Genomic DNA, 27,526 nt, shown 5'->3' on the forward strand with positions numbered 1-27,526 from the left:
TCCTATTGGACATCCGATGGCCTCCATGGCTGCCCAACTGTCTGCCTCGATCACACTCCGACTAGGGGAGACTGCATATTACATGCACCAAGTCCCTGAGGTACGTGGAGATCTAGATCTCAACAAAGCTTAGCTCATAGCTGAATGACTAAACAATCACGAATCGCTCTAGCAAGGAGATCCTATCGGTGTCAACCAAATGACAGCTCCCTGCACTGTATTTACAATTCACGGTTCGTCGACCGCAAAAGAGGTGCTAAGCGAGAGCATCGAAAGATTCGGCCGGTTGGATGATGTCTGGTCACCGGACTTCTTACAAAACGTCGTTCTGCAATCACTATCTTCGCAGGAGTCCATCCGAAAGGACGCGGAAGACATACTGCGGCCGTATAATACATCTTCAATCTACATAACTTCCGTCTCATCCGGCGCGCTCAATGAGGGCCCATACTTCTTAAATATGGGAAGGCTGCACCCACCATACCGGTTGTACCCGGATTATGCTGGTGCATTTATTGCACCGACAGTGCCCACGGAGGATCCATACTGGTCAGTGAAGCTTGCTCACCCTGGTGGTAGACAGAATGTGTCAACACGATGAAGAGGGCTTCCTCTGACCAATTTATAGCTACAAACCTCTAGATGCCGCTGCATATGGAGAGACATATTCTTCTTCGCTAACCGTGGCCGTGCCCTCTCGCCTATATCACTCCCCAACACCCGAAAACCCATTCGCAGGAACTCGAGTTGGAGTTAAAGATATCATGGACCTCTGCGGGCTCCGCACAGGGGCCTCATCGCGAGCATATACACAACTGCTTGGACCTCGGACCGAGAATGCAGAGGTTATCCAAAAATTACTGGGGCTGGGTTTCATAGTTGTGGGGAAATTAAAGACCACACAATTTGCAGACTCGGAGTGGCCGACTTGCGACTATGTCGACTATCATGCGCCGTTCAACCCTCGTGCGGACGGATACCAGACGACTAGCGGTAGTAGCTGTGGGAGCGCAGCTGCGGTTGCTTCGTATGAATGGCTGGACTTTGCTCTGGGAACTGACAGTATGTGCTGATCCTCATTTTGCGACCAGTGGTCGTCACTTAGATGGCTAATGCTAAAACAGCACTGGGAAGCATCCGCGCTCCGGCTACCGTTCAAGGCCTCTATGGAATGCGACCCTCACTGGACGCCACGAGCTTTAAGGGGATAATCCCATATACTAAGTATGATGATAACCCACATCGGATCGAAACGAGTTTGTATGCTAATTCAGCTGTTATCTTCCTCTCTCCATAGACTGGCAGATACTGTCGGTGGCTTCGCTCGGGATGCGACATCTTTCGCGAAGCTATCTCGCGCCCTTTATGGCTCTATCAATGATCCACCGTTTTCCAAGGTATGTAAAATACTAGTAGACTTCTTGCGGAGCTAGGTTCCACAGGCCATAATAACATAATGTATTCCGCAGAAACCCAGTAAGGTTCTATATCCCGTGGAATACTGGCCAGAGACAAGCACGGAGCATGACGCTGTCCTAGAATCCTTCATTGTTAAACTGGAACGGCATCTCGGGGTCGAGCGAACACGTATAAGTTTAGAAGAGATCTGGGCGACAACAAAACCAGTACATGAAAATATCACCATGAAAGAGTACCTTGAGCACGTCTTTGAATGGGCTGGGAATCCCTCTCAATGGAAAGACTTTCTCAGTCCATTCATAACTGAGTACAGAAACACCTACGGCCGAGATCCAGCTCTCAACCCCCAGTTGCAATATAAGCGGTACGTAATGTTGTTTTCACTCCAAAAGAAAGTTTCAAGAAAGTGTGACTCTAACTGAAGAACCGAACAGCGGCTACCTCCCAACGATAACGGATGAACAGGAGAAAGAGGGTCTCAAAAGATGGAAAACCTTCAAGTCTTGGTATGAGACCAATATTCTCCCACCCGCCATAGACGGCTTCTCCGACACTCTGCTTCTCCTGCCATGGAGTACTGGGAAGCCGGACTATCGAGATACGTATCGTGATGGGCCACAGAGGTTTACGGGTATCGGTTTTTTCTTCTATAATCTGTCTCCTTACTCTGAGGGCCCGGAGGCGATATTGCCTGGTAAGGGGTTGTTCCTTATCCCCGACACATTTACATACTAGCCAGAGATTAACATACATCATGGATAGTCGGCCAAACGTCCTACACTTCACGAATAACCAACTCCACTGAGCATTTGCCCGCATCTATCGGGATAAGCAGCGGAAAGGGGAGTGATGTGATGCTGACCGATTTCATCGCAGACTTGATGACTGAGACAAATATCCAGGGTGTGGGAGTCGGCTCTCGGGCATTTGAGAATATCGACAATATGGGCACTACTTCACTCTATACACAGTCAGCTGCGCAACTACCGCTGAGAGGTGACTTTGAACCCACCTTGGCCCATTATTTCCAAGCGTGAACTGTGAACTTGACATCCATCTTGAGGTTCATGCTGAAATTGATTGGCTTTACCTGATAGTGAGCATCAAAAAGAATTGCACGTGAAGGTGTGGTCATATTAGACTAGAAGATGAACCAGTAATGAATCAGATTTTTCAGGGCTCTTCCAGTCACAGATATATATTCCTTTGGCACTCAAGTTATTTTTTTATTAGCAAGAGTAGTCTGCGCAGACATGGCTCTCTCTTATTTTCTTATGTGCGTTATGTGTTAGGTTCCCAATTTGGGAACTCCTATCAGCGACCGAAGTTTGCGTCGCATCTCCATTTAAGTCGTTCCATGTACGGCGTCAATCATGGAAGAGATAATGTACGGAGATTAATGCTGGTCACGTGCCTCTGGCACCAAACCATAGCACGATTCTCCACACGTAGCATCCCACAAAATAGTTTTTAAGCATTGACGACAAAAATAAATATACAAGGGAATGACTGAGTTAACTGCATATTAAATCTCGCATAATGCTGCAGCAATGAGATCCCTTCTTTTTGGTCGGAAATCACATGACCTTAGGAATGGGCAATGTGTCTCTTCAGCTAATATAGGAATCACAAGTAGCAAACAGATTCTCGATTGGCTAACTTGGTGTTTGAGAGAACATTCCATGCCAAACCCAAACAATATTATAGTCGTATTGGACTTCGAAAATTCATTTCAATCCTGAAGGCTCAAAAGCTCATTGGCGTTCCTATCTCCTCGTAGAAAGTTTGATTGAGCCCTACAAGGAGATTACAAATGATATCATATCCACCAATCCAAATTAAAGGAAGTATATTTTTAGAACAGTTTCCTGCAGACCGAAAACGAGCAAACAAATAAAAAATACCCGAAGACACTTTCATGCTAAAACCAAACCGGGCTAATGCAAAGGACCTATTCTAGAAAGTCGACAGAAGAAAAGGAAAAAATGCCAGCGCATCATCCGAGTGTGCCCCACTACCACTACCAGTCATCCGGCGGAGGAGAGTAAGCGCGCTCCTCAGAAGGCTCGTCGTAGTGGTGGTAGATGTGCTGCTCCACGATCTTGTGCTCGACGACTTCTTCCTCCTCCTCCTCCTCCTTTTCAGACTCGGAGTCAGAACCGCCTATTTTGTGTTAGTTGTTGTTTTGACAATAATTTTTGAGGGGTGGGGTAAGATTGTAGACATACCAAATTCATGATTAAGAACAGCTCCGGCAACACCACCAAGCGCCAAACCGGCGGCGGCTCCCATGAGCATCTTCTTCTTTTCACTCTTCTTCCTGTCGGCCTCAGACTGGTACTCGCCCTGCTGAGGAGGAGGGTAGTAGCCTCCCTCCTGGGGAGGGGGACCGCCGTAGTAGCCACCAGGGGGAGGACTAATCGGGCCGGAAGGAGGGGGGCTCATGATAGCGGGAGGGCCACCGGGGCCCATGTCACGCGAGGAGTCGCCAAAAGGCTGCTCCCACTGGGAGTTGCCGGTGGCTACCTCAACCCAGAAGGCGCGGCGGGCGTTGGGCTCCCATTCCTGAACCCAACCCATGGGAAGAGGTGGTGGGGGAATTTGAGGAGGACGGGCGGAAGGTGGTGCGGAGGAGTAGGGAGGGCGGGAGTCGAAGGAACGGTCTGATTCGTATGGGGGTCTCTCGGATGGTGGTCTGTCATACGGAGGGCGTTGGTCTTGAGGGGGCTGCCCATATGGAGGGCGCTCGTATTGCGAACGCTCGCCGGGAGGTGGCTGTTCGTAAGGGGGACGGTCGTATGGTGAGCGCTCGCCAGAGGGAGGCCTTTGCTCGTAAGGGGGACGGTCGTATGGTGGGCGCTCGCCAGAGGGAGGTCCCTGTTCGTAAGGGGGACGCTCGTATTGTGGACGGTCACCGGGAGGCCCCTGTTCGTATGGAGGCCTGTCGTAAGAGGGGCGCTCACCGTAGGGAGGACGCTGGTCATATGGGGGGCGCTCATAGCCTCCGGGAGACTGCCCGTATGGAGGCTGTCCATATGGAGGCTGCCCATATGGGGGTTGAGGGGGAGCACCGTAGTACGACATAGTAAGGGCAGACAATTGGAGTTCACACAAATCAAGGCTAAGGAAGAAGAAAAAATGGAAGAGAGGAATAAGAAGATAGAATGAGAGCAAGTAGTTTGGGCGGCTTTAAATATATCGCTCAATCTGGCGAGGGGAAAGAGCAGCCTTAGTTAGGTCTCAACTCACCACACCCCTGTATGGAGTCGCCAGACGCTAGATTAATGACAATGAGACCTCAGGAGCCTCCGGTGCCCGCGGGGGCTTGAAAACCATTCGCTAATAGTGAGATCCATATCACTAGAGTATCCACTGCATTACTGGTTGCATGGGGAAGTGTCAATAGTCTGGCAGTTGGTGGTGCTGCAGATCTGTCCTCTCAGATGCAAAAATTTAGGCAGATACATATTCATGGCCGGACTCCATCCATACCCCTGATTGTTCCCAATAATCCCAGAGCGCTAAGTGAAGCACCGAAACAGGCCACAGAGTTCAATGGGAGGGGGACGTGCTTCATCCTCCCGCCACACGTTCAACCTGCCATTCTGAGTTATCTGGCTATTGACAGCGTCTTCATTTGCTTCAGGAGGGATAGTATGACATCTTCGATCATGGGCATCAACCCCACCATACCCTACAAAACCGCTGCCTGGAGGGTCTCTTGGCGCCACTAAAACGATTATATGGCTCACTGATGACACATCCAATCGGAGTCCTTGCGTTCTAGGCATCAGCCACACCGGCGTATCAGCATTGATCCCCCTCCAATGACCCTTGCCGAGTTGTGACAAGCCACAAATCCCGCATAATGGAGGGGTTCTCCATCTGACATCTTCAACTTGACACCGAGTCTTTGCCCTCTCTTGGCCCCTTGAGCTTCGAAAAGTCATATATCACATGCCTTGGAAAACTACCATGCCCATAGTATCACGTTGAAAAGAAGAGGATCGAATTGTACGTCGTATTGAGTGTTTAAATGACTAATTAATTGAACCAAAGGGTCACGCAAGACTTCCACCGGCATCTTCGGCATCCAAATTGAGCGAAAGACAGGAGCTCGCCACGTGTGACTCAGCCAGTGGCTGTGGAGAGGCGCCCAGCCACAGCCCATTCCGGAAGATTCCTTGAAAGTGGATCGGATGTGCCCTCTGTCTCCTTTTTCTTCTTTCTAGTTGACGGAGTCTAAAGAGGGAATAGTGTTTCCATTCTGGTATCTTGGCGTCGAGGTTGTTGCCCCAGCAACTGCGCCTGTTTCGATATTAGAGCGGAGAATCCTTAATTAGGCGGAAATTAGAAGGTGGGCTCTGCAATATGGAGTATCTCATCCTCATCGGGAATATGAGGGCGGAGGATCCTTGAACAACAATCCAATCCATATTTCCTATTCAACCTGCCATACGTAACCCCCAGCTAGAAATACCTGGAAGTGCTTATGAACAGTTGGTACTCTGGATATAATTATCCCGATTTTACTGGCCCGATCATTGACGTCTACGCTGAACAGACGGAGGGAGCGTAAGTTCAGTTTAAGGGTTCAAGTGTCGAGTAAATGGTAGAATCGATAGAATTGATGCTACTTTTTGATCTCGCACCCGGTCGCCAGAATGGTCTAGTCAGATAATTAAGAAAGACCTTAGCACTTCTTAGCAGTGACGTGGTCTTCAGGTATACCGGTCTGGCCTATGCGCTAGAGAGGCATTATACCCCTAATGGCTTTGACTTATTTTACCTCTTTACTTCTGTTATAGCCAGCGGGTTTCTTGAAAGAACAAACAGAAGACTTATGTTCTTATGAGGGCGAAAATCCCCGGCTCTTATATAACAGATCAGGCATGTCATCTCATAATTTGAACTCAAACACTTCCAGCCATTTATTCCCCGGATCAGGAACGACACAACTCACCAAAGCTAACTATGTGCTTCAGTGGACGCTGGCTGAATATGAACGGGCACAGTAAAGTTATACTGCACATCAGGTATAGGCAGCGTCTCGATCACCGCTGGGCTACCCTTCAATGTAAACTCGAAAGTCAATTCCTCTGAATTATCCAATGCAATCTTGTAACGTCCTGGAAAAATGACGAGACTTCCATTCTCATCAGCTCGTGCCAGTGAGCCGAGGGTGAGAGGCAGCTCTGCCACTTGATCGCTTCCACGAGCAATATTGAGGAGACGCACGTAAGACACCAGGGACTTATTTGGTCGTGGAGCCGGGCCCGCATTCTTGCTGGAGAGAAACAACAGGCTAACGTAGTCGGAAGTTTTATGGCCGACATTTTTGACTCTCGCCTTGACAGTGGTCAAGGGTGTGTTGTCATTGATCGGACCGCCTGAACTATTTCGGCATGAGGCGACAAGGTCCTGAATGTTGTACTCACGGTTCAAAGTCTTTTCCCAGTCAAACATGAATTTTGTGTAGTGAAGGCCGTAGCCGAACGGGAGCACCGGCTTTCCTGTGTACCATTTGTATGTTCGTCCGGGATATAAATCTGTAGGGCGAAGGTTGATATCGAAGATATTGACTTGGTCGGCATAACTGGCGGGATACTGTGTGACGGGTAGTCTGCCTGCAGGTGACCTTTTGCCCACAAGAACATCAAGGAGAGCAGTGCCTCCGCTTTGACTGGGATATCCCGCCCAAACCAGAGCTTGGATATCTTTGTTCTTCAGGATGGCGCTGTCATCGACCTGGCCGCCTCCAAATTGGACGACTACCAGTGGCTTGGAGAGCTTGGACAAGCTCGTGATGAGATCTAGTTGGTTTCCTGGCCAAGCGAGCGAAGTCCGGTCCAGCGTTTCGGACTCGAGGGAGTTGTCGATGCCACCAAGATAAATGATCAAATCGGACTTGTTTGCGGCTGCTAGAGCCTCCTCGAATCCACTGGTGTTCTGATTGTTGATTGCTGTACCCAGTGCATAATTCACTTTCCACCTGCTGTCGCCAAATGCTTCCAATGGGCTGATCAAGTACGGGGCATCGCCGGAGTAGTCGCCCTGCATCTGAGTCGTGGCATTTGCGAATGGTCCAATCACAGCGACACTCTTGTATTTATGCGGAGAATCTAAAGGAAGAAGATCGTCATTCTTGAGAAGCGTCATGCCTTCGACTGCAGCCTCATACGCGAGAGCCTGTGCGTCAGGGGTAGAAACGTCAGAGAAATCGAGTTTGTCGTACTTCCCGCCGTCAAAGAAGCCGACCGTGAACAATGCCGAATATAGTCTTGCCAATGACTGGTCCATGACTTTGACTGAGGTCTGATTTGCCGCGAGAGATTCGTTGAGCTTCAGATAGGACGAACCACATTCCAAATCAACACCGGCATTGAGAGCAACTGAGGCTGCCGCTTCTTCGGTGTCAGTAAAGTTGTGGTATTGCCAAATATCTGTGACTGCGCCGCAGTCAGACACCACGTAGTGATAGTCTGAATTGAAATTCCAGTGCTTTCTGAGCACCTCATCGAGAAGGTATTCATTCGCACAAGCTGGGATGCCGGAGACTGAATTGTACGAACACATAATGCTTCCCACATCCGTGTCACGCACGCAAGTCTTGAATGGTGCAAGGAAGTACTCGCTCAGATCCTGCTGGGTCGGATTGTAGTTGTTTCCATATCTACCCGTTTCCAAGTCGTAGACCGCGTAATGCTTGCATGTTGCGATGACTTGCTTGTTCTTCGGGTCATCGCCCTGAAGTCCTGGAACAAAATTGCGAATATAATTCTGCGCGACCAAAGGATCCTCACCGGGTGTTTCTTGCCCTCTTCCCCATCGAGGATCTCTGAATCCATTGATGTTCGGAGCCCAGAAATCGAATCCCGAAAATCCATTGTTGCCAAATACCCGTCCTTCTCTGCCAATTACTTCAGCGATTTTGCGAATCAAAGTGTCATCGAAGGAAGCCGCTGTTAGGATCGGTGCAGGGAAACTTGTGGCATAGCTGAAGTTAGCTGGTTTGGAAGTGAATTGCACACCTGGTGCAGAGCCGACACCATGAGTTGCCTCACTCCACCACTCGTAGGAAGGTAAGCCGAGGCGGGTAGATCCAGCTGAAGCATCCACGAGATTAAGGATCTTTTCCTCCAGGGTCAGGGATTTGACCAGTGAATCGACTCTCTCCGCAATGCTTAATGAAGTATCACAGACAGGGTGACTGCAGAGGGGCTGGGTTTGACACGCTGGCACGAATTTAGTGTTCACTCCGCCCCCTTGTGGATTTGAGATTTTATACAAGGACATGCTAAATACAGGTGCAGAATGTTAGCATTTTGTTCTCTTTGACTTTGGCATTTGACTTACACATAGTTTCCTCCACATGCGCTGGATGGTTCAGTTGCGCATTGAGAGTTGCAGCTGGTCTCATTTGTCTTGGTTGCGAGGCTGAAATCGGGCTCACTCCCACAGAAACATTGCCTATTTGGGGATCAGCGTGAGAACCAATAGTTTATTCGGTAAAAAGAGAGCTTGCTTACGTTCCAAACTCGATACCCCCATATGTAAAGCCCCGTTGACCGCACCAGTTGGCACAGTACTGAGGTGTCATACCAATGGTGCTAAGTTTCGCTGCCGTCAAAATCGTCACTTTAGGATCTAAGTAACACCCAACGTAGCTTTTTGAGGCATTATAGACTGCTGTAGGTTCTGAATTGTCATGATTACAGACAAATGCGGCGTGTACACCAGTCTGTACTGCCATGAGAGACAGTAGTACTGTTGCACTGACGCGAAAGGGCTGAGATGGTGCCATGATGATCTTCTTCCAATCTCTGCACCGAGAAACTGAAAGATGCAGGTATCACTAGAAAGGAACTACAGAATGATACCCCGCTGTGTGATTAACAAGTCTAAGTGAATGCGGGACTTGTTCTACTGCATATAGGCATCCCGGCTTGTTGAATTTCGCCATTGATCTCTAGGCTAAATTACTGATTACATACTTAGTCGGATATAACCACACCGACTAGAGGTCCGGCATGCTCCTACTTGGCTCGCACTGTCGATCTCCGGTGTGGGAGGAGGGGTAGGTAACAATTTGCTCAGAATGGGCCACCGGTTGTCTTCCCCGTATATTCTGGTACAGTCCCGGGACTGTATCGAAGTAGACTACGGAAGGTGGGAACGCTTCCCCGCAAAATCCGACAACCCTGGCGGCAGTTGGACCCTTAGAAACGAGCGCGTCTGCGGGTAATTTCCCGGTAGTTACTTCTCCGTTCTTTCAAGTAACCTTGCCTAAACTATAGGGATCACTGAACCATGAAAAGTCAGTTGATTCCATTAGGCTAATAGAAGTTAACCTAAATGGAAAGATCTTCCATTCCATCATAAGTTATGCATGCTCGCCTTTAGCCTAAATCTCCAGGTCACAAATGCCTGTCTCAGAACTAACGGCTAAACGTTTATACAGCTAAAGGATTAGGGCTTCAACAATGTTGAACCTTTTCAACACGGATATTTTCCTGATTTGAAATGGAAGAGTACCTATGGTCCCCGCACATAGATCGAGAACCGTATAAAATACTACGGTGAATATTGAATGAAACGTTTGAAGCCCAAGAGGAAAGGGCCCGATTGAGACAGCCGCAGGCTAGTAGCTTTGTCATTGATATATCCGATTTGGAAACATGCTCACGCAGCTTTTGCTCCTCGGCCTGGCCGGCCTTGTTTGTGTCAAATCAGTCAAGCCTCCCTTGACCCCAGCGCCACCAACACCGTCACCACGGCCGTGGTCCACTTTTGCAGAGAATATCATTTACCAGCCTGACTCAAATCACTCCGTTCTCTATCCCCGGCAGGTTGAACTATCTGATGGAAGTCTCCTTGCGACAGCTTCGTTTGCGGGCGATAAGACTCCATACTTCCCCATATTCAAGAGTGCAGATGGTGGTGCTACCTGGTCTTGGATCTCCAACCTGACTGACCAGGTGAATGGATTGGGAATGTCAGCTCAGCCCGCGCTGGCAGAGTTGCCGTTTGCTGTGGACGACTACCCTGCCGGCACGATTTTGGCCAGTGGAAACAGCTGGGGAAGCAAGAGCACAAACATTGATATCTATGCCAGTAAAGATAGTGGTCATACCTGGAAGTTTGTCAGTAATGTGGCGAGAGGAAGTGGACCGGATATTACGAATGGAAATCCATGCATTTGGGAGCCTTTCATCGAGTGAGTTGAATTCTGACTAATTTTAGGTTTTACACACGCTGAACGGTGTAATTCTAGATTTTTCAACCATACCATCGGCGTGTTCTACTCTGACCAGCGTGATCCACTCCATGGACAGAAGCTTGCTCACCAGGAATCGGCGGATTTAAGATCCTGGGGACCCGTGATAGACGATGTTTCCTACCTCAACTATACTGCTCGTCCTGGAATGACCAGCATTTCCTACATCCCCCCTCTGGGGAAGTATATCCTGGTCCACGAGTTCCCAGGAGGAGATAGCTGGTCCGGAGTAGGCTATCCCGTCTACTATCGAATGTCCGACAGTCCATTTGATTTCCGCTTTGCCTATGGTATCCCCATCATGGTCGATGGAGTCCAGCCCAATGCGTCTCCTTATGTGGTCTGGTCCCCATCCGGTGGTGATAATGGAAGTATAATCGTTAGCGACGCTGATCATAGTGGTGTTTTCACCAACCAAGCCGGTGGCCAGCCTGATCAGTGGGAATTGCATGACACACCTCAAGCGCCCGCATACAGCCGGAGCTTACATGTCTTTGAGAAGTACCCTGATCATTTGATGCTACTCGGTGCAGGCGTGTTTGACGCAACGGTAAATCTGCCGCTTTATCTTAGCGTTGTGAGCGTAGAAGATACCTTGAAGAAGCCAGCTGGGAAATAGGGAAGCTCTGCAGGTCAGCTTAATCAACCCGGCCGAGACTGACTGCGGGAGCAGCCAGGGAGCGTTAGAGATTATTTGACATATCTCTATTCATCGGAATTGGAACATAATAAGAAGACACAACATGTTGAGATAATGAGATAATAAGATTCAAAACCTTGAGACAAATCCTACCACCGACCAGATTATACTTCCATACCATAAGAGACGAAGATTCGATACTCGCCGATATCTGACAACAAGAAAACCTTAGAGGAACAGACCAAGCATCCACATCGAAGAAAAATGCCATTCAAAAGAAAAATCAATTCCCAACCCATACAATAAATTACTCCCACGCAGCCTCATACTTCCCTCATCCACCTCCGCCATGAACATCATTTCCATCTTCTTGGCAAGCTCCTTCCCCATCCCAAGAACACATACCACCCGTAATTTTATTACCATCCTGGACACAAGACTCAAGGACAGAAGTCCAGTTACGGCAATTCACACGAAAGAAGGCAAGCCTTCCCAACGCGCCTTCGAAGTTTGTTTCATCCCCTCCGACCATGAAGCGGAGGTAGTTGGGGCATATGTATGAGCCCGCGACGGAGCGTGCGTTGGCGGGGTATCCGGTGAAGACTTGGTCGATGAAGGATTTGAAGTCTTCTAGGGTTATTTTCTTTGGGAAGGACTTGTTTGGAGGTGGTTCTGCGGGAAATGATGCCTGGCAATAGAAATGACAGGATGGTACCTATCAGACAGGGCTTTTTACTTTTTTTTATCTCTGACAGAAATGCTGACCCTGTTAGAGGCCCTACGTGCGCAGTATACTCAATCAGGCAGTCATTATCATTTTGGTAGTCTATAAATGGTCTAAAGGGGAGCATTTCGTAGCAACTAATGGATGGCCCTAAATCGCAATAAGCTGTCATTACGCACCAAGTGCCAAGAGACGGGTGTTTCAGCCAGGCCAGAATAAACCAAAAACACTGTTCCTATTAGAGTAAAGAATACTGAGAGTTGGATTTCTCTTCTTCCTAGAGCGAAATAGCACGTCTATCTCTCAATCAGACTCCCACGGGTGCCGTCATAGCCGGCCAACTCCACCAAACTCGTGGCGCTAAGGAGTTGCATCATAAACCCGTCGAAGTCGGAGGTAGAAGGGTCCAGCCGGCTATGCCAGGCGACATTCCCATGCTCATCGAGCCACAGAATTTTGATTAATCCAGACTCAATAGAGTCTCGGTCCAACAGGTAAAGACCAGTCTGGATTTTGATCTCCGCTAGAGCGAGATCCCGCCAAACTTCCTCGCTCTTCTCAGCCTGTGCCATCATTTCCTCATGGTTCTGTCCACTCTTGTACTGCATATTACGCCCGGCACCATCCATATCAATAAGGCCATAAAAGTCCGTGATTCCTGGAACGCGGACTAACATCGGACGCCATGAACCTTCACCGCCGTCGTCAAAGTCGTAGCGGGCAGGGTCATCCAGGATCTCGTTCCACCAGCCCTGCCACCCAGGCACCACAGATCTCTGTTTAAGCTCTTCGTATTTCCTTGCGAGATCCGGATCGTAGCATGTCCGCAGCCAGACGGTCTGCAAGCCTTCGCTGCTGACCAGGCTGATATTACGCTCGTGCACTGTCTGGTGCGTGGCCAGCACACGCCTGATGTTCTCTCCTAATGCAGGTGAAGACAGCTCGTCACGGTACTGATATGGCTGCCAAGGGGTCAGGCCTGCCACTATCCTACTATAGTGAGGGAAATGAAGGAGATACCCAGCGTTCCAATAGCGTCAGCTTCTGCCATTCCCAAACGAGTCGCTCCCACTGTTCCTGACTGTCTCCCGCGGCATTGAAGTCCCAACGTTCCTGTACTGCTGAGGTCAAACCAGAACAGAACCGGATGAATGTGGCATTAGTCTGGGAACTGAAGTTGTCGAACGGTAGACGGCCGAAATCGGCGTCATTTTCCAGGGTTTCCTCCGACATTTGGGGACCAAAGCGACGAAGTGGAATAAGCAGAGGGATGAAAAGAAGAGAAGAGATGGAGGATCAAACAATATCAGATATACCCTAACAACGCTATTTACTCCGGTTGGTGTAGTATGGTGGGTCATTACAGGGATTTAAGTTTTTTTTTTAAAGCAGTCAAGTCAGGACTCAGAGCGCCACTTCCAAGAATTATCCTGTGTTAAAGTTAGTTAGACCTCAGCTCTTTAGTGGCAGTGTGGTAAGCGTAGGAATAAACTTACTCGCGTGCATAATAACTACCATGAGTAAGCCATAGTGTTCCTCCAGGGTTGCTGCAAGCAAAGTGGGACTCTGCGGTCTCTTCATTCTTTCAGCGTCCAACATTACATGGTGCAACAACCTTACTCGTCCTTGACCAGTTGCTTTGATTTACACCGGGAACAAAATTCCAACATGAAGATACCGGATTTAGATACCCCAAAAGATACCGCAAAGTAGGACAGAATTGGCAGAATGCTTATTAGTCCTCTCAGATAATCCTGACGATCTGCAATTTAAGCTAGCTAGATCGAGAGTAGGAAAATTCGTCGTGACCTTAGGCTTAGGGCTTGGCATGATTCATCTGTATCATACTCGGTACTACTACGACAAACACTCCCGTCCGTACTCAGGAACTCAAAACGCATCTGACGTGGAATTATTCGTGCTCAGCTCGAGCTGAACTGTGGATCCCCAGCACTGATGGCGATCGGGCCATAGATGGATCCTATTTGCTGAAGAATAAAGATCGACAGAGCCCAGCGGGGCAACAACACCACTTCTACCTCCAGTAACTCAGTATTTAAATGCCGGATCTCCCCGCCTCTTCATCTTGCTCTTCTTATTTCTTATTATCTCAAATACCCTCTCACACTACTCCTCTATCACATTGTCCCTCCTATCAACCTATAACAACATCAACAACCATGGCAAACCTCCCAACCTCCTTCATCATCACCCTCAACGGCACCCCCATCGCCAAAAACATCAACCCCGACGAAGAACAAATTCACGCAGAGGCGGACCACAACAACCCAGCTGTTTTTACCTTCAGCAACGGTCTCCTCGAGTCCGATGGCTGGTACCTTGGACGATCTGTAATCGAGGATCGCAGCCTGCTTCCCAAGCGTGTACTCTGGCACAAGAAGGGAGGAGAGGTTGGCGAGGACTTGATTCAAAAGACTACTATTGAAGATCAAGGTGGTAATTTGGTCCTTACGAATGGTGGTATGTATTGGCGTTTCGATTTAGGGCTTGTGCTTATGGTTGTTTGGATGAGGAATAGAGCCAAGCTAACGGATGTATATAGGTACGGTTCTGACATTAATCGATGGACAGGTTTATGGTGATTTGATACGGAGTAAGTGGTTTACCATTTGCCCATATTGTGATATTGGAATGAAGGTGCTGATTCCTACTGATTGCGTTTATAGAAAACCCTGCTACTGTGGGTATTCAAGCTGCCTAGGATATGAATGGGTGGGTTCATTAGGGATATTCTATATGACGTTAGGAAATATCACAGCCTATTACAAATAAAACTTTAAGTAAATTAGCTGATACTTTTATACATCTTAGTATTATCTAGTTCAAACTTTATACCGAAAGAGACTTTTAGTAGACAATGCACAGGTTGATTATGTTAGTTTACAGATTTATAGATTTGGATTTTAAGCCTGATATCAGAATTCAACCCGTGGGGATCGGTCCTGATATTGTACCCAAGCCCGAAGCATGGCAAGGCCAAGTAGGCAATTTGTCTGAGCGGTCAGGTGGCTGGGCTTAGTTGAAGGAACCCCATTATATTTTATGCCTTCCTAATGTGATCACCGAAGTTCTTCAAACTGTCCAGCATTCACTGTTGAGGTCTTGAGGCATCGAAGCATAATGAACATTTCTGGGGCTGGAGTAGCTATTTTCTGTGTTCCAGAATTATAACGAGTCTGTACCTAAGGCTCTCTTGCGATATGTTGCTTGTCAACGCCACTCTCCACTTATCTCACTACCGGGGTTGTAGGTTTTACTCACTAGTGACTTGGCATTTATCGAATTATATCATCACCAATACGGTAACTCATCATTTCTTGTGATTATATGTGCTTCCAACCTTAGATACAATCCTGTGTCACGCCTAGAAGTAGGCATCACTAGATCCAAAAGAAAGGTCACTTCCGGCACAAAATCTCACCATGCAACAATCCGAACCATCCCTGCTCCGCATCCACGAACTTCTTCCATCCGTCAGAGATGCTCTCCAGTTCCTCTTTCGTTGCAAATCCCTCCTCGAGAGCCGTCTTCGCAAACCCAGAAGACCTCGCTCTTGCTCCCATCGATCCACCCCAGTACTGTCTCTCTTCGGGGGTACTAAAGCACCACGATCCAGTGCTCTTCTGAATTCTAGACTGTTCAAACCCAGCCTCCTCGGCCCAAACATGAATCAACCGACCCGGGTGTGGATTCCCCCCTTTAGCCTTGGCCATTCGGATAGTGATGTCAAGCCATGCCTCAATGCCCTTGTTCTCGGGATACCAAGTCATAACCGAAGATTCCCGTGCTGCGACAATTCCACCGGGTTTCACGACGCGCCGCATTTCCTGCAAAGCTTTGACTGGGTCTGCGATATGTTGTAGTACCTGGTGGACGTGGACGATATCGAAGGTGTTATCGGGGAAATCGAGGGAGTGGATATCCCCAACACGGAACTCAATGTTTGTCAACCCTTTTGAGGATGCCAACTCGCGGGCTTGATCCAGGGGGTCAGGCACATACTCGATTCCAGTGACATGACCTTGGGGTGCACGGCTTGCGAAGTCGACGCTTATTGAGCCAGGACCGCAGCCGATATCGAGAATCTTGGAAGTTGAGGTTATGTGGGGGAGAAGGTAGGCTGTGGAATTTGACGCGGTGCGCCAGTTGTGAGTCTGAAGAACAGAAGTTGAGTGATCGGTTGTATAGACTCCCATTGTGGTGATAGTTGTAGTTATATTAGATTGAGTGACTTGGATACTAGTATTAAGATTGTTGGATTAATTTAGGTTAAGGTAGAACTGGAGAGAGTTTATATAGTAGGCAAGCTCGGGAGGGGCCCGGCGGAGAACTGGGGACTCCGAGACGGAATTCCGAGGGTGGCGTGCGGCCTCGGGATTGCGGCATCAACAGCCATGGATATGGGCACAAACGCCGAATAGCGTCATCCCGAACTCATCCGCCGACTGCACCCATCGCTCGATTCGTTCCCTGCGCTCGGCTGAGCCCGTTTCCGCTGACCTCCATAATTCCGAGATCTCCAGTATCCCATCCTCCCACTGTAAGAGATATCTATCGTATTCTCTGCTCCACGTTTCTCGTTCTTTGGCTTCCCATAAAGCTTTATTCCCCGGTGCATACACTCCTCTCATCTCGTCTGCCACAAAATTTGGGAGTAGCCTGTCGGCGTTGTATACGCTACTGAAAAGGTACATAGTGAAGATTGCGCGACGCTTCGCAGCCACCACAATCCAGGATTCCCACTTCGGTCGTGCGTGGGCTAACTCTGCGGCGCAGAAGAGGCCATTTCGCGCGGTCTGGAAAGCCAATTCCATGAGCGTGATCATCATCTTATCATTGACAAGGGACGGACCACCTCGAGGGGAGAAATACAACATGATTGTGTACAGCAAGTAGGCTTGGAAGGCTGAGAGGAGCTCGTAGTCGTGTTCAGGATGCTGGTGCTATTAGCTTCCTAGAATGTCCCAAAGAATGTTTCATCATGGAGAGATACCTCTTCAGAAAGCCTTTCCATTTCCTTCTCTAGTGTACTCATGACCATCATCTCACTTCCTGGTACTGCCTGTTCCCACATCCGTACGAGGCTGTAGCAATTTGCTAGTGATGGCGGTAATTCTTTCCCTTCAATCTGTGCGCGATGAATGATGGGAGGGACATCCTTGTCCTTCAGCAGGCACCGCGGATAAGTGCTCAATATCCGCGAAATGTACTGCAACGTGAAAGGGTGATAAACCTTGGGTATCTCATCTTGTCCCAGGGGCGGTAGAATATAAGGTCTTAGCCAGCGATCGCGAATATCTTCTGCATTAGCACTAGATACTAAATCAACCGTTCGAAAATCAAGTCCAGCTCCATCCCTGCAGCCACTGGCGACCTGTCTCCGTACATGAAAGTGACTAGACGGGCTCCAGGCCGTACTGGAAGGAGTATTAGCCAAAGGCACCGGAATGGGCATGGCAGATACTGAATCAAAGCGAGGTGTGGAATATATTGCGGGGCCGGTATATGCAGCTCCAGTGTCTTCTGTAAGAACCCCTTCTCCAGGAGGAGAGTCTTGTGCCAACGCCGAGACAGAATATTCGCAGACACGACCCGTCGATCGACACCGCGAACAGACAGGTTTTTCGAGGCTACAACGGACTTTCGACTTCGTGCAGCTATTGCAGGCCTTCTTGCGTGGAGGACGCTGCTTGGCGTGATGGTTTTCTGATGTGGGCATGGTTCGCGATACAGATCGTAGGCCTTGGGATGATGTTGTCCTCGGATAAGTTCGGAATTCCGATTAGTAGATAAACGGGCCGGATTTACATAAGTCCGGTGCTCACTCATCATACCTCACCGCCAAGGCAAGCTCAGCCTTAAGATTCTTTCTCTTAACCAACGAATCTACCGAGTATGGTTACCACAACATCAGATGATGTGCATGAGACTACGGCTCTACTTGGGCGCAACAGGGTTCCCAAAGAGGAAAAGCCTCTGCCAAAGGCTCAGATCCTGCTACTCTGTTATGCTCGTGCCGTGGAGCCCTTGGCCTTCTTCTCCATCTTCCCTTATGTCAGTCAGATGATCCAGGACAACGGGGGTGTCAAGTTTTCGGATGTCGGTTTCTATACAGGGCTCACAGAGTCCCTATTTTCCCTCACTCAGGCCATAGTGATGATTTTCTGGGGCCGAGCGGCCGATCGCGTCGGGCGGAAGCCCGTCCTGGTCTTCTCCTTATTCGGCGTGACCGTGGCGACGGTCCTCTTCGGACTGGCGAAGAGTATCACGCAGATGGTTTTATTTAGGTGCCTTGCCGGTGTCTTTGCGGGGACTATCGTCACCATCCGCACTATGATCGCCGAGCACAGCACGAGCGAGACACAAGCCCGATCATTCAGTTGGTTCGCTTTCAGTGGAAACTTGGGTCTCTTCCTTGGTCCTCTGTTGGGTGGTAGTCTTGCCAACCCAGCACGCCAGTATCCAGGTGTATTTAAGGACACTGGGTTCTTCGCTGACTACCCATACGCGCTATCGAGCCTGGTGGTGGCGCTGATCGGAGCTACCGCTGCCTTTTCTAGTCTTTTATTCGTCCAAGAGACGTTGAAAAAAGAGCCTGCTACATCGGGTTCTAACCCCGATAAAGACCTGTCAACCTGGCAGCTTTTGAAAGCCCCTAGTGTTGGGATAGTTCTCTACACATATGGACATATTATGGTACTCGCCTTTGCCTACACAGCTATCATCCCGGTCTTTTGGTTCACTCCTACGTACCTCGGTGGATACGGCTTCACTCCTCTGCAAATTTCGGTGCTGATGGGTGTGAACGGCGCCGCCCAGTCTGCATGGCTCCTCCTAGCTTTCCCTCCATTGCAGAAGAAGATCGGGTCGAATGGAGTCATCCGCTTATGTGCCTATGCCTATCCTTTCTTCTTCCTTGCCTGTCCGGCTGGTAATATACTCCTGCGCCTGGACAGCGAGGTATCTGTTAAGCTTTTCTGGATTTTCCTACCAATAGCGCTGGCCGTCGGCTGTGGGGTCAGCATGAGCTTCACAGCCATCCAGCTCATTTTGAACGACGTCTCCCCATCGCCAAAAGTCTTGGGTACGCTGAATGCCGTGGCCTTGACCGGGGTTAGCGGCCTGAGGGCAATTTGCCCTGCCCTTTTCACCACCCTCTTCGCTTTGGGGGTGAGAACGCAACTTGCCGGGGGATATGCCATTTGGGTACTGATGATCTTGCTCGCTGCCACGTTGTCGGTTGCCGCGCGATATCTACCTGAGCCCGAAAAGCCTGATGAATCTTAAGGTAATTCAGTGGAGAAGTGAAAACAAGGAAGTAGAGTGGCATAACCTAACCGCTGTAACCTAGCTATAACCTAGATAATAGGTGACGCCGCACTCTACAGGTATTAGCGGGCGGAGTCGGGTTCAGGGCGGGTACGGGCTATAGCCTATGCAAGTGAGCAGGCCATACCACCAAAATTACCTAAATCATTAAAATAGTAAATAGAGTAGAAAGATAAAATGTTACTAACTATATTAACTATCGAAAAAACAAATACTAATGTTTATATAGCAGCTAATATATATAGATTAGTTATATTAAAAGTACTTTGCAAATTTAATATTATATATAAATTATTTATATAATTATATTAGAAATACTCTTTACATTAATAAATTAAAGGTTTACTATAATATACTAATTGTAACAGCAGTTGCCTCAGACAAGGCTGGAGATTTTGCCAGCTGGATTTCCCTGAAATTGAAGCCTTTGATTCATTCCTTTAAGTTGATCTGAACTCTACGCTCGCTATGCAGTCTCCCCAACACGACCATCTAAAGTTGCGCCTTCCGGGGAAATCTATGGCAAAAGGCACTTGACGCAGTCGATGCTGAAACTAAAGCAAGCCTAGCTGGTATTATCAGTTTTATTCGAGGATCACTAGAGCGTACCGCGAGACATGGTCACTCGGAGACTATAGAGGTACTGCTTAGATACGAAGAGTACTGGGATACTCTGAGTAAAATCCCAAGCAAATGTGCTTTCGTTCAGTACCCGCATGCAGATTTTGAGGAAAATACTTACTATAGAGAATCTCACCCGGTGGGTACTTTCCTACCAGTCGCCTCTGGGCTATTACCAATGACAGTCAGCTTAAATGTACGTTCGACTCGAAAACCATCATTCCACTAATCCTTTCCGGATGCCGGGCTGGTCAGCTATCCAGTGTACTGCGTGGCTTCCAACTAGCAGCTGCATCCGAGATAGAAAATCTACGCAAAGTGGCATTGGAAGAGGCTGTTAAGTTCGACAGTATCAGCATAGTTGAACATTTTCTCGTTGACGAACGACCATTGTAACCTAAGTTTCTAGCTCGACTCATAAAAATAGCTGGAGCTCATGGCTCCAAGTCTTCAAAGGCCCTACCTTTTGCCAGAGACTACACTGGGAGTGTATTGACTCAAGTTTACGATGTATGCTTTAGGCAATTTCTGGTGGTCATATGGATGTTTTTCAACACCTGATTGATAAAGGAACAGGTAGATGTAGCCCGGGAACGTTGGAAACGACCTGTGTACGCGTTGCATCCACTGGGGACCCTCCTATCCTAAGAATCTTAGCACCAGAGCTCCAGAGATCTCACTCATGTTCCGCTATTCTAGTTCAATCTCTCAACACTGCTTGCGCAAGGGGCCAAAAGGAGACTTGAATGGCTGGTCCTCGCTGGTGCCGATGTCAATGCACTAGTCGACAGTATACCCATGTTTGAGCCGCAAAGCAAGGAGTGCAGATCACGGCGGCGCAGGATAAGGCATACTGAAGGCACATGGCCGAGATATGCAAGACAGGCATGTCTGCAGACTCTGGATGAGTCCACAAGCGATATTCGTATGATCTTAACCAACGGCCAAAATCTGAAAGAGATATCCTCAAGACAGGAATTAATGATATACCTGCTCTTACGGAATGGTGCGAATGTTAATGAAGCTGAAGGTTGCACCAAGACACCTTTGCATATCGCGGTGAAGTAATGCAGTGAGCAGGCGGTTAGAGCATTTATATCTATCTCATGGCGCGATATCAATATCAATATTTGAGTCGCTTGGACCTGCCATGTGTACTGTGCATGCTAGTAGTTTGTAGCTTTGTTACCCCAGAAAAGGATATAAATAACCAGATTCATAGGCTAGGCCACTAGTAGGAATCTAAGCGCTGACTACTGTTGTCCCATGCATCTCGTGATATCGAATTTCAGCATAGGAATAACTGCTGCGAACCTATCTCTGCCTAGTTATAATAGGTGGTTATGCTATCATCAAATTTACTTAACCACCAAACGATGATGTCATCCTCTGGTAGCCTTTGCACATTCAACCTAGAGTAATTTATATCACTCCAGATATCCTTAATGTAACGTCGACCATCGATAACATCCTTTTCCACATATGTAGGCTTTAGGACTTTTTGAGTTAGGTCACAATCTCAACGTACCTGTCCGAGCGATTCGATATGTTGGTCGCTGTAAAATAACAGAAGACCTATGCACGGAGAGTGCAATTGTTCTTTATCCCTGCAGACCTGCGCCTTTATAAGACCTTTAAGTGGGGCTTTCGTCATATACCAGGTACACGCTGGTGAGCCTCGGTCGGGAGGGACCACTGGGGGTTTAAGATATGTATCAAGCGGAGGCTCTGGGGTCTTGGTATGATACCGGTCACTGCAAGGAACTCCAAGTTCAGAGATAAAGTTAGAGGCTAGATCTAGTCCGTTATGAAAAATCCCTGATATAGGACCATCGCCATCCCTAACTAAGGAATAGTACTCATGATAATTGATGAGATGGATAGGAAATTTGAGGTCCAAATGTGATAGTTCTTCCCAGAGAGGTACGGAGCTGTGCCGGTAAGTAATTAGAAAATCATTAGGAAACTCAACGGTGTTCTTACTACTACAATAGGGCAGGGAGTTGGCCCGCGGTGGACTTTAGACATCCGGACCCAAGCTCCTTCAAGGTATTCATATCTATTAAATGGACAGTAAATCCACTGGATATGACCTTTCCGACTTTTTCGATACATTGAATCGACGAACTCTCTGAACATTGTCGATATACCTGAGAAACCGTGGATCCCAATAGTTCTAGCATTCGCGCAACAGACGATATGGCCTTGAGTATAGGAATCGAATTTGACGTAGTCTAAGCGAGGCTTGTCTTGAGCATGCTCAAAGTTCCACGGGTGACGGTAAAAGTTCCACGAGTGAATAGTAGGTGGGAATGGAGAGCTCCAGACCCGATACTTAGAGGATAAATCGCGGGAGAGGAGCTGAACACCTCTTATAAAAAGACCCTAGTTATGTTAGCTACTGCGCCCTTGACTTTTATAGGTAATTAGTTATATATCATAGTTCACGTAGATCTCTAGATGAGTCTTTCATATCGAAGATCTCGTACCACGGTGACCCGTCTGATATAGGGTTTGAACTATGCTCCAGAAATTGAATTCCATGTACACCAATGCTGTCGAATGAGACAATAATTTTATTGATATCACTAGGTAGCTTTATGTGGCATTGATAAGAGCCACCCATTGATTCAAGGGGTTTATCGCTTAACCTTGTCAAATAAGAAGTTCCGTGATAAATTATTCTGGACATGCAGATCTCCTATGTTAAGCTTAGCTGTGTATACTGAGGTATACAGTTGCTATTTCTTAGCAGTTCAATCAATCGACGGGTCTCGCCAAGTACAATTAAGTACCAGCATGGAGTAATAAGCTCGCAAATCATAATCCTAATTTCAGCTGGTAATTACGCAAACAGGCTTTGACTGAAACTATCGTGTATAGTATCTTTTGTATAACTGCTAAAAAGTCCTTCTAAGGTCGACGCAGTTTCTTTATATTTTTTTTTTTTTTTTTTTGAGACTTATAAGTAGGTCTGGTTGCATCAGCAAACCTTCCTAAATCTTCGAAGGTGGGCTTCTTGGAGGGCACGTAGCTACTCTTCAAGACATTGTAGCAAGCCGCATGAAACCAGACTGATGGGTACGGTGAACGTAAACAGGGTCCGCATGGATCTCCACACTCAGGGATTGTGAGCAAATTTTGAGCTAGGTCTGTATATACATTAGGTCAACCGGGCACAAGCCGTGAGAAGAAGGACGCACCAAGGATATATGATCCAACTGTTGCAGTTTGTTTGCACAGTACGCATACAGACCGTCCAATATAAATATCTGGTGAACAAGCCATCGCTGGAGGACGCACGGAAGACTCAGCAGAATTCTGTACAGTCTCACACAGAGGAATGAAATGTGATGTGTGATTCGCGATTACTATACGATGTTCGGCCATTGCGGTTGAGGTACCAAAGCAGATCTGAGTCAGAGAGGCAACGGATAGTTCTTAGTTCTCGATGGGAGTTGCAGAATTAGAGTGTTGTAATGATAGTGAGGGAATGGGGAAGAAGGTATCAAACACATGTGTTGCCTATGTTCATGCGACAGGAAAGGGGCGTCAAGGTTAGCAGCTACACTACGTTAGTGACGACACTGGCAAACCCGGTGACTAATCCGACACTAGATAGAGTAAGTTTATGGCAGGATGGCCATAATAAATGCTCATAACTGGGTTCAAAATGAAAATTGACTACGGCGACCAATTGTTGTTGCTCCGAGCCCTTATGTACTTGAGAAGTCGAGTGCAAGATCCAATTTTAGACCCGACCTATTAACAACAAATAGTTTTATATACCCCTATATAAGTCACTAATGAGAAAGACAGGATATAATTCTTAAAAGACTACAAAAATACTTATCTTAATCGGAGTATTCAAGGAAGTGATAAAAATTATGAATTAATCTAATCTGGTTACGGAGGCATGCACGGAAAAGGCCACTTGGTCACGTGAACACTGGTCAATAACAATTTGCGGTCTTAAATCAAGCCATACTATTGGTCAAATAGTCACGTGATCATTGACCACCTGGCGAGCTACTTATTCTCCAAATATGGGCAAGAAACAGAAAGATTGGGTGGAAGAACGCAATAAACTAGGCGATGAATTGCGGGATGATTACCTGCCTATCAGTACTACTTTTGTAAGTGTAGTCTTGACCATGGACCATAGTCGATACTCGATAGTACAAGGCGGCAGGTACTAGGTAAATGCCGGCATTTTCTGTTTCGGGAAAAGCGCAGCTTCACGATATGTACGGCAGCCTGAGGCATTCCGCGTCGTTGGTTTGTACTGTACCGCGTAAGTTGTTTGACTGCTTTCGAAAGAAAGATGAGAACACCCCTCCCAAGAACCTGGTCGAAACAACCATCGATACGGATATCCCAACTGCCACTATGTCTTAGCTCACGCCTCAGTCCCAAACACCACCGCTATACGTCGCAGAACGCTAGAGAGCTCAACCAGGGGCCTAGCCCACAGAATCGGACGAGGAACATCCAGTATGCCTTCGACCCAGTCGACAATGCGACGGCGAAACAACTATCCAGTCCATTCTCCTTCCTAAGTCCTGAGAATATTCCGCTCCCCGTATTCCAGCATGCGAATCGCCTCGTCCCATCCAGCCTCGGCGTCCCATGGCCCACCTCCTTCCCCACCACCTTCCAGTCGAAATACTGGGTAGAAGTGGAGGAGAGGACAAGGGCATATACTCAAGAACTCCTAGCCCTACGGCCGGGAAAATATCAAGCGAAATATATCGAGGCGGTTATCGACGGGGCGGTCTCACTGCTAGTAAATGCGGTACCAATGGGCAACTTGACGAGGTTGAAGTCCCTCACAAAGCTCTACGTGTTCTTCTTTCTGAGTGATGGTGATTAGACGTGTGGATATCTTTTGGCTGTTGTAACTAAACTCTCTGCAGATCTGGTTAATTCCAACAATGTATGCTCCGTCCATACCGATGCGGGTTGCTGAAGTGGAACGTTGACCTAGAACTGCAGCGAGTGACGATGGTCCCTAGTCATGTTGACGGGAAGGATGAACAGGAACCAGAATATACAGTTTACAACATGCTGGCCAAAGAATTTCTTTCAGAAGATTTTGTGCAGGGGAAGAGATTGCTGGAAAGCGTTATATCTTGGATATCGGCCGCACAACATACGCCCCCTGAGACATTTCCTACGTTAGAGGATTATATGGCGTATCGAGCGAGCGATGTGGGAGCTGGGTACGTCCGACCACTGATCTACGACGAGTGACACTAACCCCCTCAGTGCTGTTTTCGCAGTATGGAATTCGCTTGCGACATTACCTTGTCCAACACTGACATCGAAGCCGTCGAACATCTCAGATCACTCTGTGAAAAGCACTTCTTACTAACAAATGACCTGTACTCCTATGCTAAAGAAGCAATCGCTGAACAGGAGCATGGTGACTCTGTCCTCAACGCCGTTCGGGTCGTTCAGCGCCTGATGAATACCTCGGAAAATTCGTCAAAAGCGATTGTTCGCCAAGTTATCTGGGATGTAGAGCGCCAGATGAACGAGGAATATGAACGTCTGCTTCAGGATGCGCCAAAGTCGCAGCTAACATATGCACAGGGGCTAATAGTCTGCGCTGCAGGGAACATGTTCTTCTCAGCCACCTGTGCTCGCTACGCGCGAGTCGTTGAGGGATCAAGATTGCATGTATAGATCAGTTGTAGATGTCGTTGCATATATACACCCTCCTCCCGCGATCTAAACAATATGATTATATATCAACATCTCATGGCCTGACATCAATTCAAGTAGTGCATTAATAATCACAAACCCAAGCACCTCGAACGACCATTCTATGCAAACAGGTATACCCTAGAAAACAAACTAAGAAAGAGAGATGAGAAAGCCTAAAACCTATAAACCTGCCCTTTCTCAAACCCCAACCTATCCAAAATCCCCCTCTTCCCAACCAACGACTCCTCCATAGCAGGCGGCCCACAAACAAACACCTTCGCACCCTCCCCCTTCCCATCAACAACGCCCCTCAAGAGCTCTTCAGTCACATACCCCGTCCTCAATCCCTCCTTCTCCTCCTCCAACCGACTAACCGTATAAACATACTCAAACCGCCCAGGAAACCGCTTCTTATACTCCTCCAGCTCCTCCCTGAGCAACAAATCCTGCTCACTATTCACGCCAAAGACAAGCTTAATCTTCGTCTTATCATTCGGGTTATCCAGAATTCCCCGGATAAGTTGGTAAATGGGCGTTATGCCGGCTCCGCCAGCTATAGCGTAGATCTGAGGGTATTGGTTCGGGACCCAGGAGAAGCCCTTGAGGGCTGTGAGGAAAGTGAGGGTGTCCCCCGGAGCAAGGGAGTGGATGTGAGTGCTTGCTTTGCCGTTGGGGTATTGTTTTACCATTAGCTCTAGGGTTCCTTGTTGGTCTGGGTTTGGTTTTGTCAGCTGTTGTGTTATATAGCATGGATGTGGATACTAGTGGAATCACTCACTCAGATCACTAATTGGTGTATACGGTCTGAGAACAGGTAACCACCGTCCAGTTGGTCGGCAGAATGTAAGCAGTGCCGCTGTTACAAATTAGCAATTATCACAAACCATCTCTCCCGTCCTATCGAATGAGAACCTCCGAAAGAGCACATACAAGTCAACGACAACCCACTCCTAGCATTCTTATCTGGGAACTCAAACACGAGCCGCTTCGTATTATGATTCACGGCCTTAACGCTCTGCACACGCAGAGTCGTAAACCCGAACTTGGAGAACATCACGGGCGCCTCGTCTGATTCCGCGTGAACCTGGGGAAGAAAATAAGATCGAGCGCAGTAAGCCCCGATACCGAAGGCAGCGAGCGCGGAGAAAAAAGTAGTCTTTGTCGCTAGGGACGCGGGAAGTCGTCTAATTTGAGCCATTCGCTTGATGGGTACTATGGATTAACTGATCGAAGATGTACCGAGAAAAGACTATATATAGCTCGAGGTACAGTACATATGTTTATTTATATGTGGTGTCTCTACCTAATCCATATCGGGCGCTGCAGGCCCCGAACACCGACTGTTACACGAACTAAATTGGCCACTGGGGACTACTGCTTACGACGCGCACTACTTTCATCTATTTCGGCAATGAGATTTATTATTTGCGTGTGTTATGGGCTCAATCCGGCGTTCGGTGGTCGTTAGGGCCGATGATGTCCATTGTCGGATTTTGTCGGGTTTTGGAAACGGGTGCAACTACAGCTTACCTTGGAAATGCAATTGTGGCACCACGCGTCGTTTACTTCTCTTTCTGAGATACATCAGGCCAGAATTAGCAATTTGATGGGTGCAATGGTCTAACCATATACCATTTAGACTAGATATTTGTTCCTCTAGAGTGTGAAGGCAGTCCGTTGTATGGATGGCGAAATAAGCTCTATATCCCTAAGCTTATTTCTAACAGACGCATCCATCCTTAGCTTGCGTCTAGTTTATCCATATAATTTAGCAAATTAATGTATA

General features: G+C 47.9%; 12 protein-coding genes across 12 annotated transcripts; 5 read left to right on the top strand and 7 right to left on the bottom strand.

Moving 5' to 3' along the window:
• Positions 1-25: 25 nt before the first annotated feature.
• Positions 26-3,372, top strand: F9C07_2262196 (glutamyl-tRNA amidotransferase subunit A; the record flags this gene model as incomplete). The annotated part of the gene is made up of 9 exons (XM_071510159.1): positions 26-100; positions 254-549; positions 629-1,062; positions 1,125-1,224; positions 1,298-1,397; positions 1,470-1,550; positions 1,605-1,783; positions 1,854-2,113; positions 2,182-3,372. The coding sequence occupies 9 exons, from the start codon at positions 26-28 to the stop codon at positions 2,454-2,456; spliced, it is 1,800 nt and encodes a 599-aa protein (XP_071366831.1). The 3' UTR covers positions 2,457-3,372.
• A 67-nt stretch (positions 3,373-3,439) lies between these two features.
• F9C07_5283 (WW domain protein) lies at positions 3,440-4,503 on the bottom strand (the record flags this gene model as incomplete). The annotated part of the gene is made up of 2 exons (XM_041295048.1): positions 3,440-3,582; positions 3,648-4,503. 2 exons carry the CDS (start codon positions 4,501-4,503, stop codon positions 3,440-3,442), a joined length of 999 nt encoding a protein of 332 aa, XP_041149900.1.
• Positions 4,504-6,387: 1,884 nt separating this feature from the next.
• F9C07_2200606 (exo-1,4-beta-xylosidase xlnD) lies at positions 6,388-9,223 on the bottom strand (the record flags this gene model as incomplete). Its single annotated transcript, XM_071509491.1, has 4 exons — positions 6,388-8,716; positions 8,776-8,889; positions 8,949-9,066; positions 9,136-9,223. 4 exons carry the CDS (start codon positions 9,221-9,223, stop codon positions 6,388-6,390), a joined length of 2,649 nt encoding a protein of 882 aa, XP_071366832.1.
• An 874-nt stretch (positions 9,224-10,097) lies between these two features.
• Positions 10,098-11,315, top strand: F9C07_5285 (Sialidase; the record flags this gene model as incomplete). Its single annotated transcript, XM_041295039.1, has 2 exons — positions 10,098-10,636; positions 10,694-11,315. 2 exons carry the CDS (start codon positions 10,098-10,100, stop codon positions 11,313-11,315), a joined length of 1,161 nt encoding a protein of 386 aa, XP_041149902.1.
• Positions 11,316-11,729: 414 nt separating this feature from the next.
• Positions 11,730-13,293, bottom strand: F9C07_2262210 (uncharacterized protein; the record flags this gene model as incomplete). Its single annotated transcript, XM_071510160.1, has 2 exons — positions 11,730-13,022; positions 13,120-13,293. The coding sequence occupies 2 exons, from the start codon at positions 13,291-13,293 to the stop codon at positions 12,357-12,359; spliced, it is 840 nt and encodes a 279-aa protein (XP_071366833.1). The 3' UTR covers positions 11,730-12,356.
• A 797-nt stretch (positions 13,294-14,090) lies between these two features.
• Positions 14,091-14,933, top strand: F9C07_2143503 (uncharacterized protein). The gene is made up of 2 exons (XM_071509185.1): positions 14,091-14,541; positions 14,624-14,933. The coding sequence occupies exons 1-2, from the start codon at positions 14,121-14,123 to the stop codon at positions 14,851-14,853; spliced, it is 651 nt and encodes a 216-aa protein (XP_071366834.1). The 5' UTR covers positions 14,091-14,120; the 3' UTR covers positions 14,854-14,933.
• Positions 14,934-15,071: 138 nt separating this feature from the next.
• On the bottom strand, positions 15,072-16,656 carry F9C07_1836359 (S-adenosyl-L-methionine-dependent methyltransferase). Its single transcript, XM_041287363.2, has one exon. The coding sequence runs from the start codon at positions 16,275-16,277 to the stop codon at positions 15,480-15,482; it is 798 nt and encodes a 265-aa protein (XP_041149905.1). The 5' UTR covers positions 16,278-16,656; the 3' UTR covers positions 15,072-15,479.
• On the bottom strand, positions 16,239-17,821 carry F9C07_1836412 (C6 finger domain protein). The gene is made up of 2 exons (XM_041287364.2): positions 17,075-17,821; positions 16,239-17,018 (listed from the first exon to the last, which is right to left on the bottom strand). The coding sequence occupies exons 1-2, from the start codon at positions 17,798-17,800 to the stop codon at positions 16,467-16,469; spliced, it is 1,278 nt and encodes a 425-aa protein (XP_041149906.1). The 5' UTR covers positions 17,801-17,821; the 3' UTR covers positions 16,239-16,466.
• Positions 17,822-17,829: 8 nt separating this feature from the next.
• Positions 17,830-19,696, top strand: F9C07_2280525 (putative tetracycline-efflux transporter). Its single transcript, XM_041287358.2, has one exon. The coding sequence runs from the start codon at positions 17,977-17,979 to the stop codon at positions 19,366-19,368; it is 1,392 nt and encodes a 463-aa protein (XP_041149907.1). The 5' UTR covers positions 17,830-17,976; the 3' UTR covers positions 19,369-19,696.
• A 1,659-nt stretch (positions 19,697-21,355) lies between these two features.
• F9C07_2219715 (uncharacterized protein) lies at positions 21,356-23,917 on the bottom strand (the record flags this gene model as incomplete). The annotated part of the gene is made up of 8 exons (XM_071509709.1): positions 23,278-23,917; positions 22,994-23,105; positions 22,881-22,931; positions 22,758-22,859; positions 22,480-22,715; positions 22,015-22,400; positions 21,560-21,889; positions 21,356-21,520 (listed from the first exon to the last, which is right to left on the bottom strand). Exons 1-8 carry the CDS (start codon positions 23,279-23,281, stop codon positions 21,356-21,358), a joined length of 1,386 nt encoding a protein of 461 aa, XP_071366835.1. The 5' UTR covers positions 23,282-23,917.
• Positions 23,918-23,934: 17 nt separating this feature from the next.
• On the top strand, positions 23,935-25,719 carry F9C07_2219716 (isoprenoid synthase domain-containing protein; the record flags this gene model as incomplete). The annotated part of the gene is made up of 6 exons (XM_071509710.1): positions 23,935-24,167; positions 24,352-24,422; positions 24,478-24,896; positions 24,948-24,967; positions 25,027-25,253; positions 25,314-25,719. The coding sequence occupies exons 1-6, from the start codon at positions 24,078-24,080 to the stop codon at positions 25,717-25,719; spliced, it is 1,233 nt and encodes a 410-aa protein (XP_071366836.1). The 5' UTR covers positions 23,935-24,077.
• A 194-nt stretch (positions 25,720-25,913) lies between these two features.
• Positions 25,914-26,938, bottom strand: F9C07_5292 (putative NADH-cytochrome B5 reductase; the record flags this gene model as incomplete). Its single annotated transcript, XM_041295051.1, has 3 exons — positions 25,914-26,452; positions 26,519-26,596; positions 26,671-26,938. The coding sequence occupies 3 exons, from the start codon at positions 26,936-26,938 to the stop codon at positions 25,914-25,916; spliced, it is 885 nt and encodes a 294-aa protein (XP_041149909.1).
• Positions 26,939-27,526: the final 588 nt, after the last annotated feature.

This window comes from Aspergillus flavus, chromosome 7, assembly GCF_009017415.1.
Source record: "Aspergillus flavus chromosome 7, complete sequence".
Taxonomy (NCBI): domain Eukaryota; kingdom Fungi; phylum Ascomycota; class Eurotiomycetes; order Eurotiales; family Aspergillaceae; genus Aspergillus; species Aspergillus flavus.

Bases quoted from the DNA above. Each gene is read 5' to 3' on its own strand.
- F9C07_2143503 (XM_071509185.1), top strand. From the start codon at position 14,121: ATGCCGGATCTCCCCGCCTCTTCATCTTGCTCTTCTTATTTCTTATTA. The intron at 14,542-14,623 runs GTATGTATTGGC...GGATGTATATAG, and splicing joins TTTGGTCCTTACGAATGGTG to GTACGGTTCTGACATTAATC.
- F9C07_1836359 (XM_041287363.2), bottom strand. From the start codon at position 16,277: ATGGGAGTCTATACAACCGATCACTCAACTTCTGTTCTTCAGACTCAC.
- F9C07_1836412 (XM_041287364.2), bottom strand. From the start codon at position 17,800: ATGCCCACATCAGAAAACCATCACGCCAAGCAGCGTCCTCCACGCAAG. The intron at 17,019-17,074 runs GTATCTCTCCAT...TAATAGCACCAG, and splicing joins TGGAAAGGCTTTCTGAAGAG to CATCCTGAACACGACTACGA.
- F9C07_2280525 (XM_041287358.2), top strand. From the start codon at position 17,977: ATGGTTACCACAACATCAGATGATGTGCATGAGACTACGGCTCTACTT.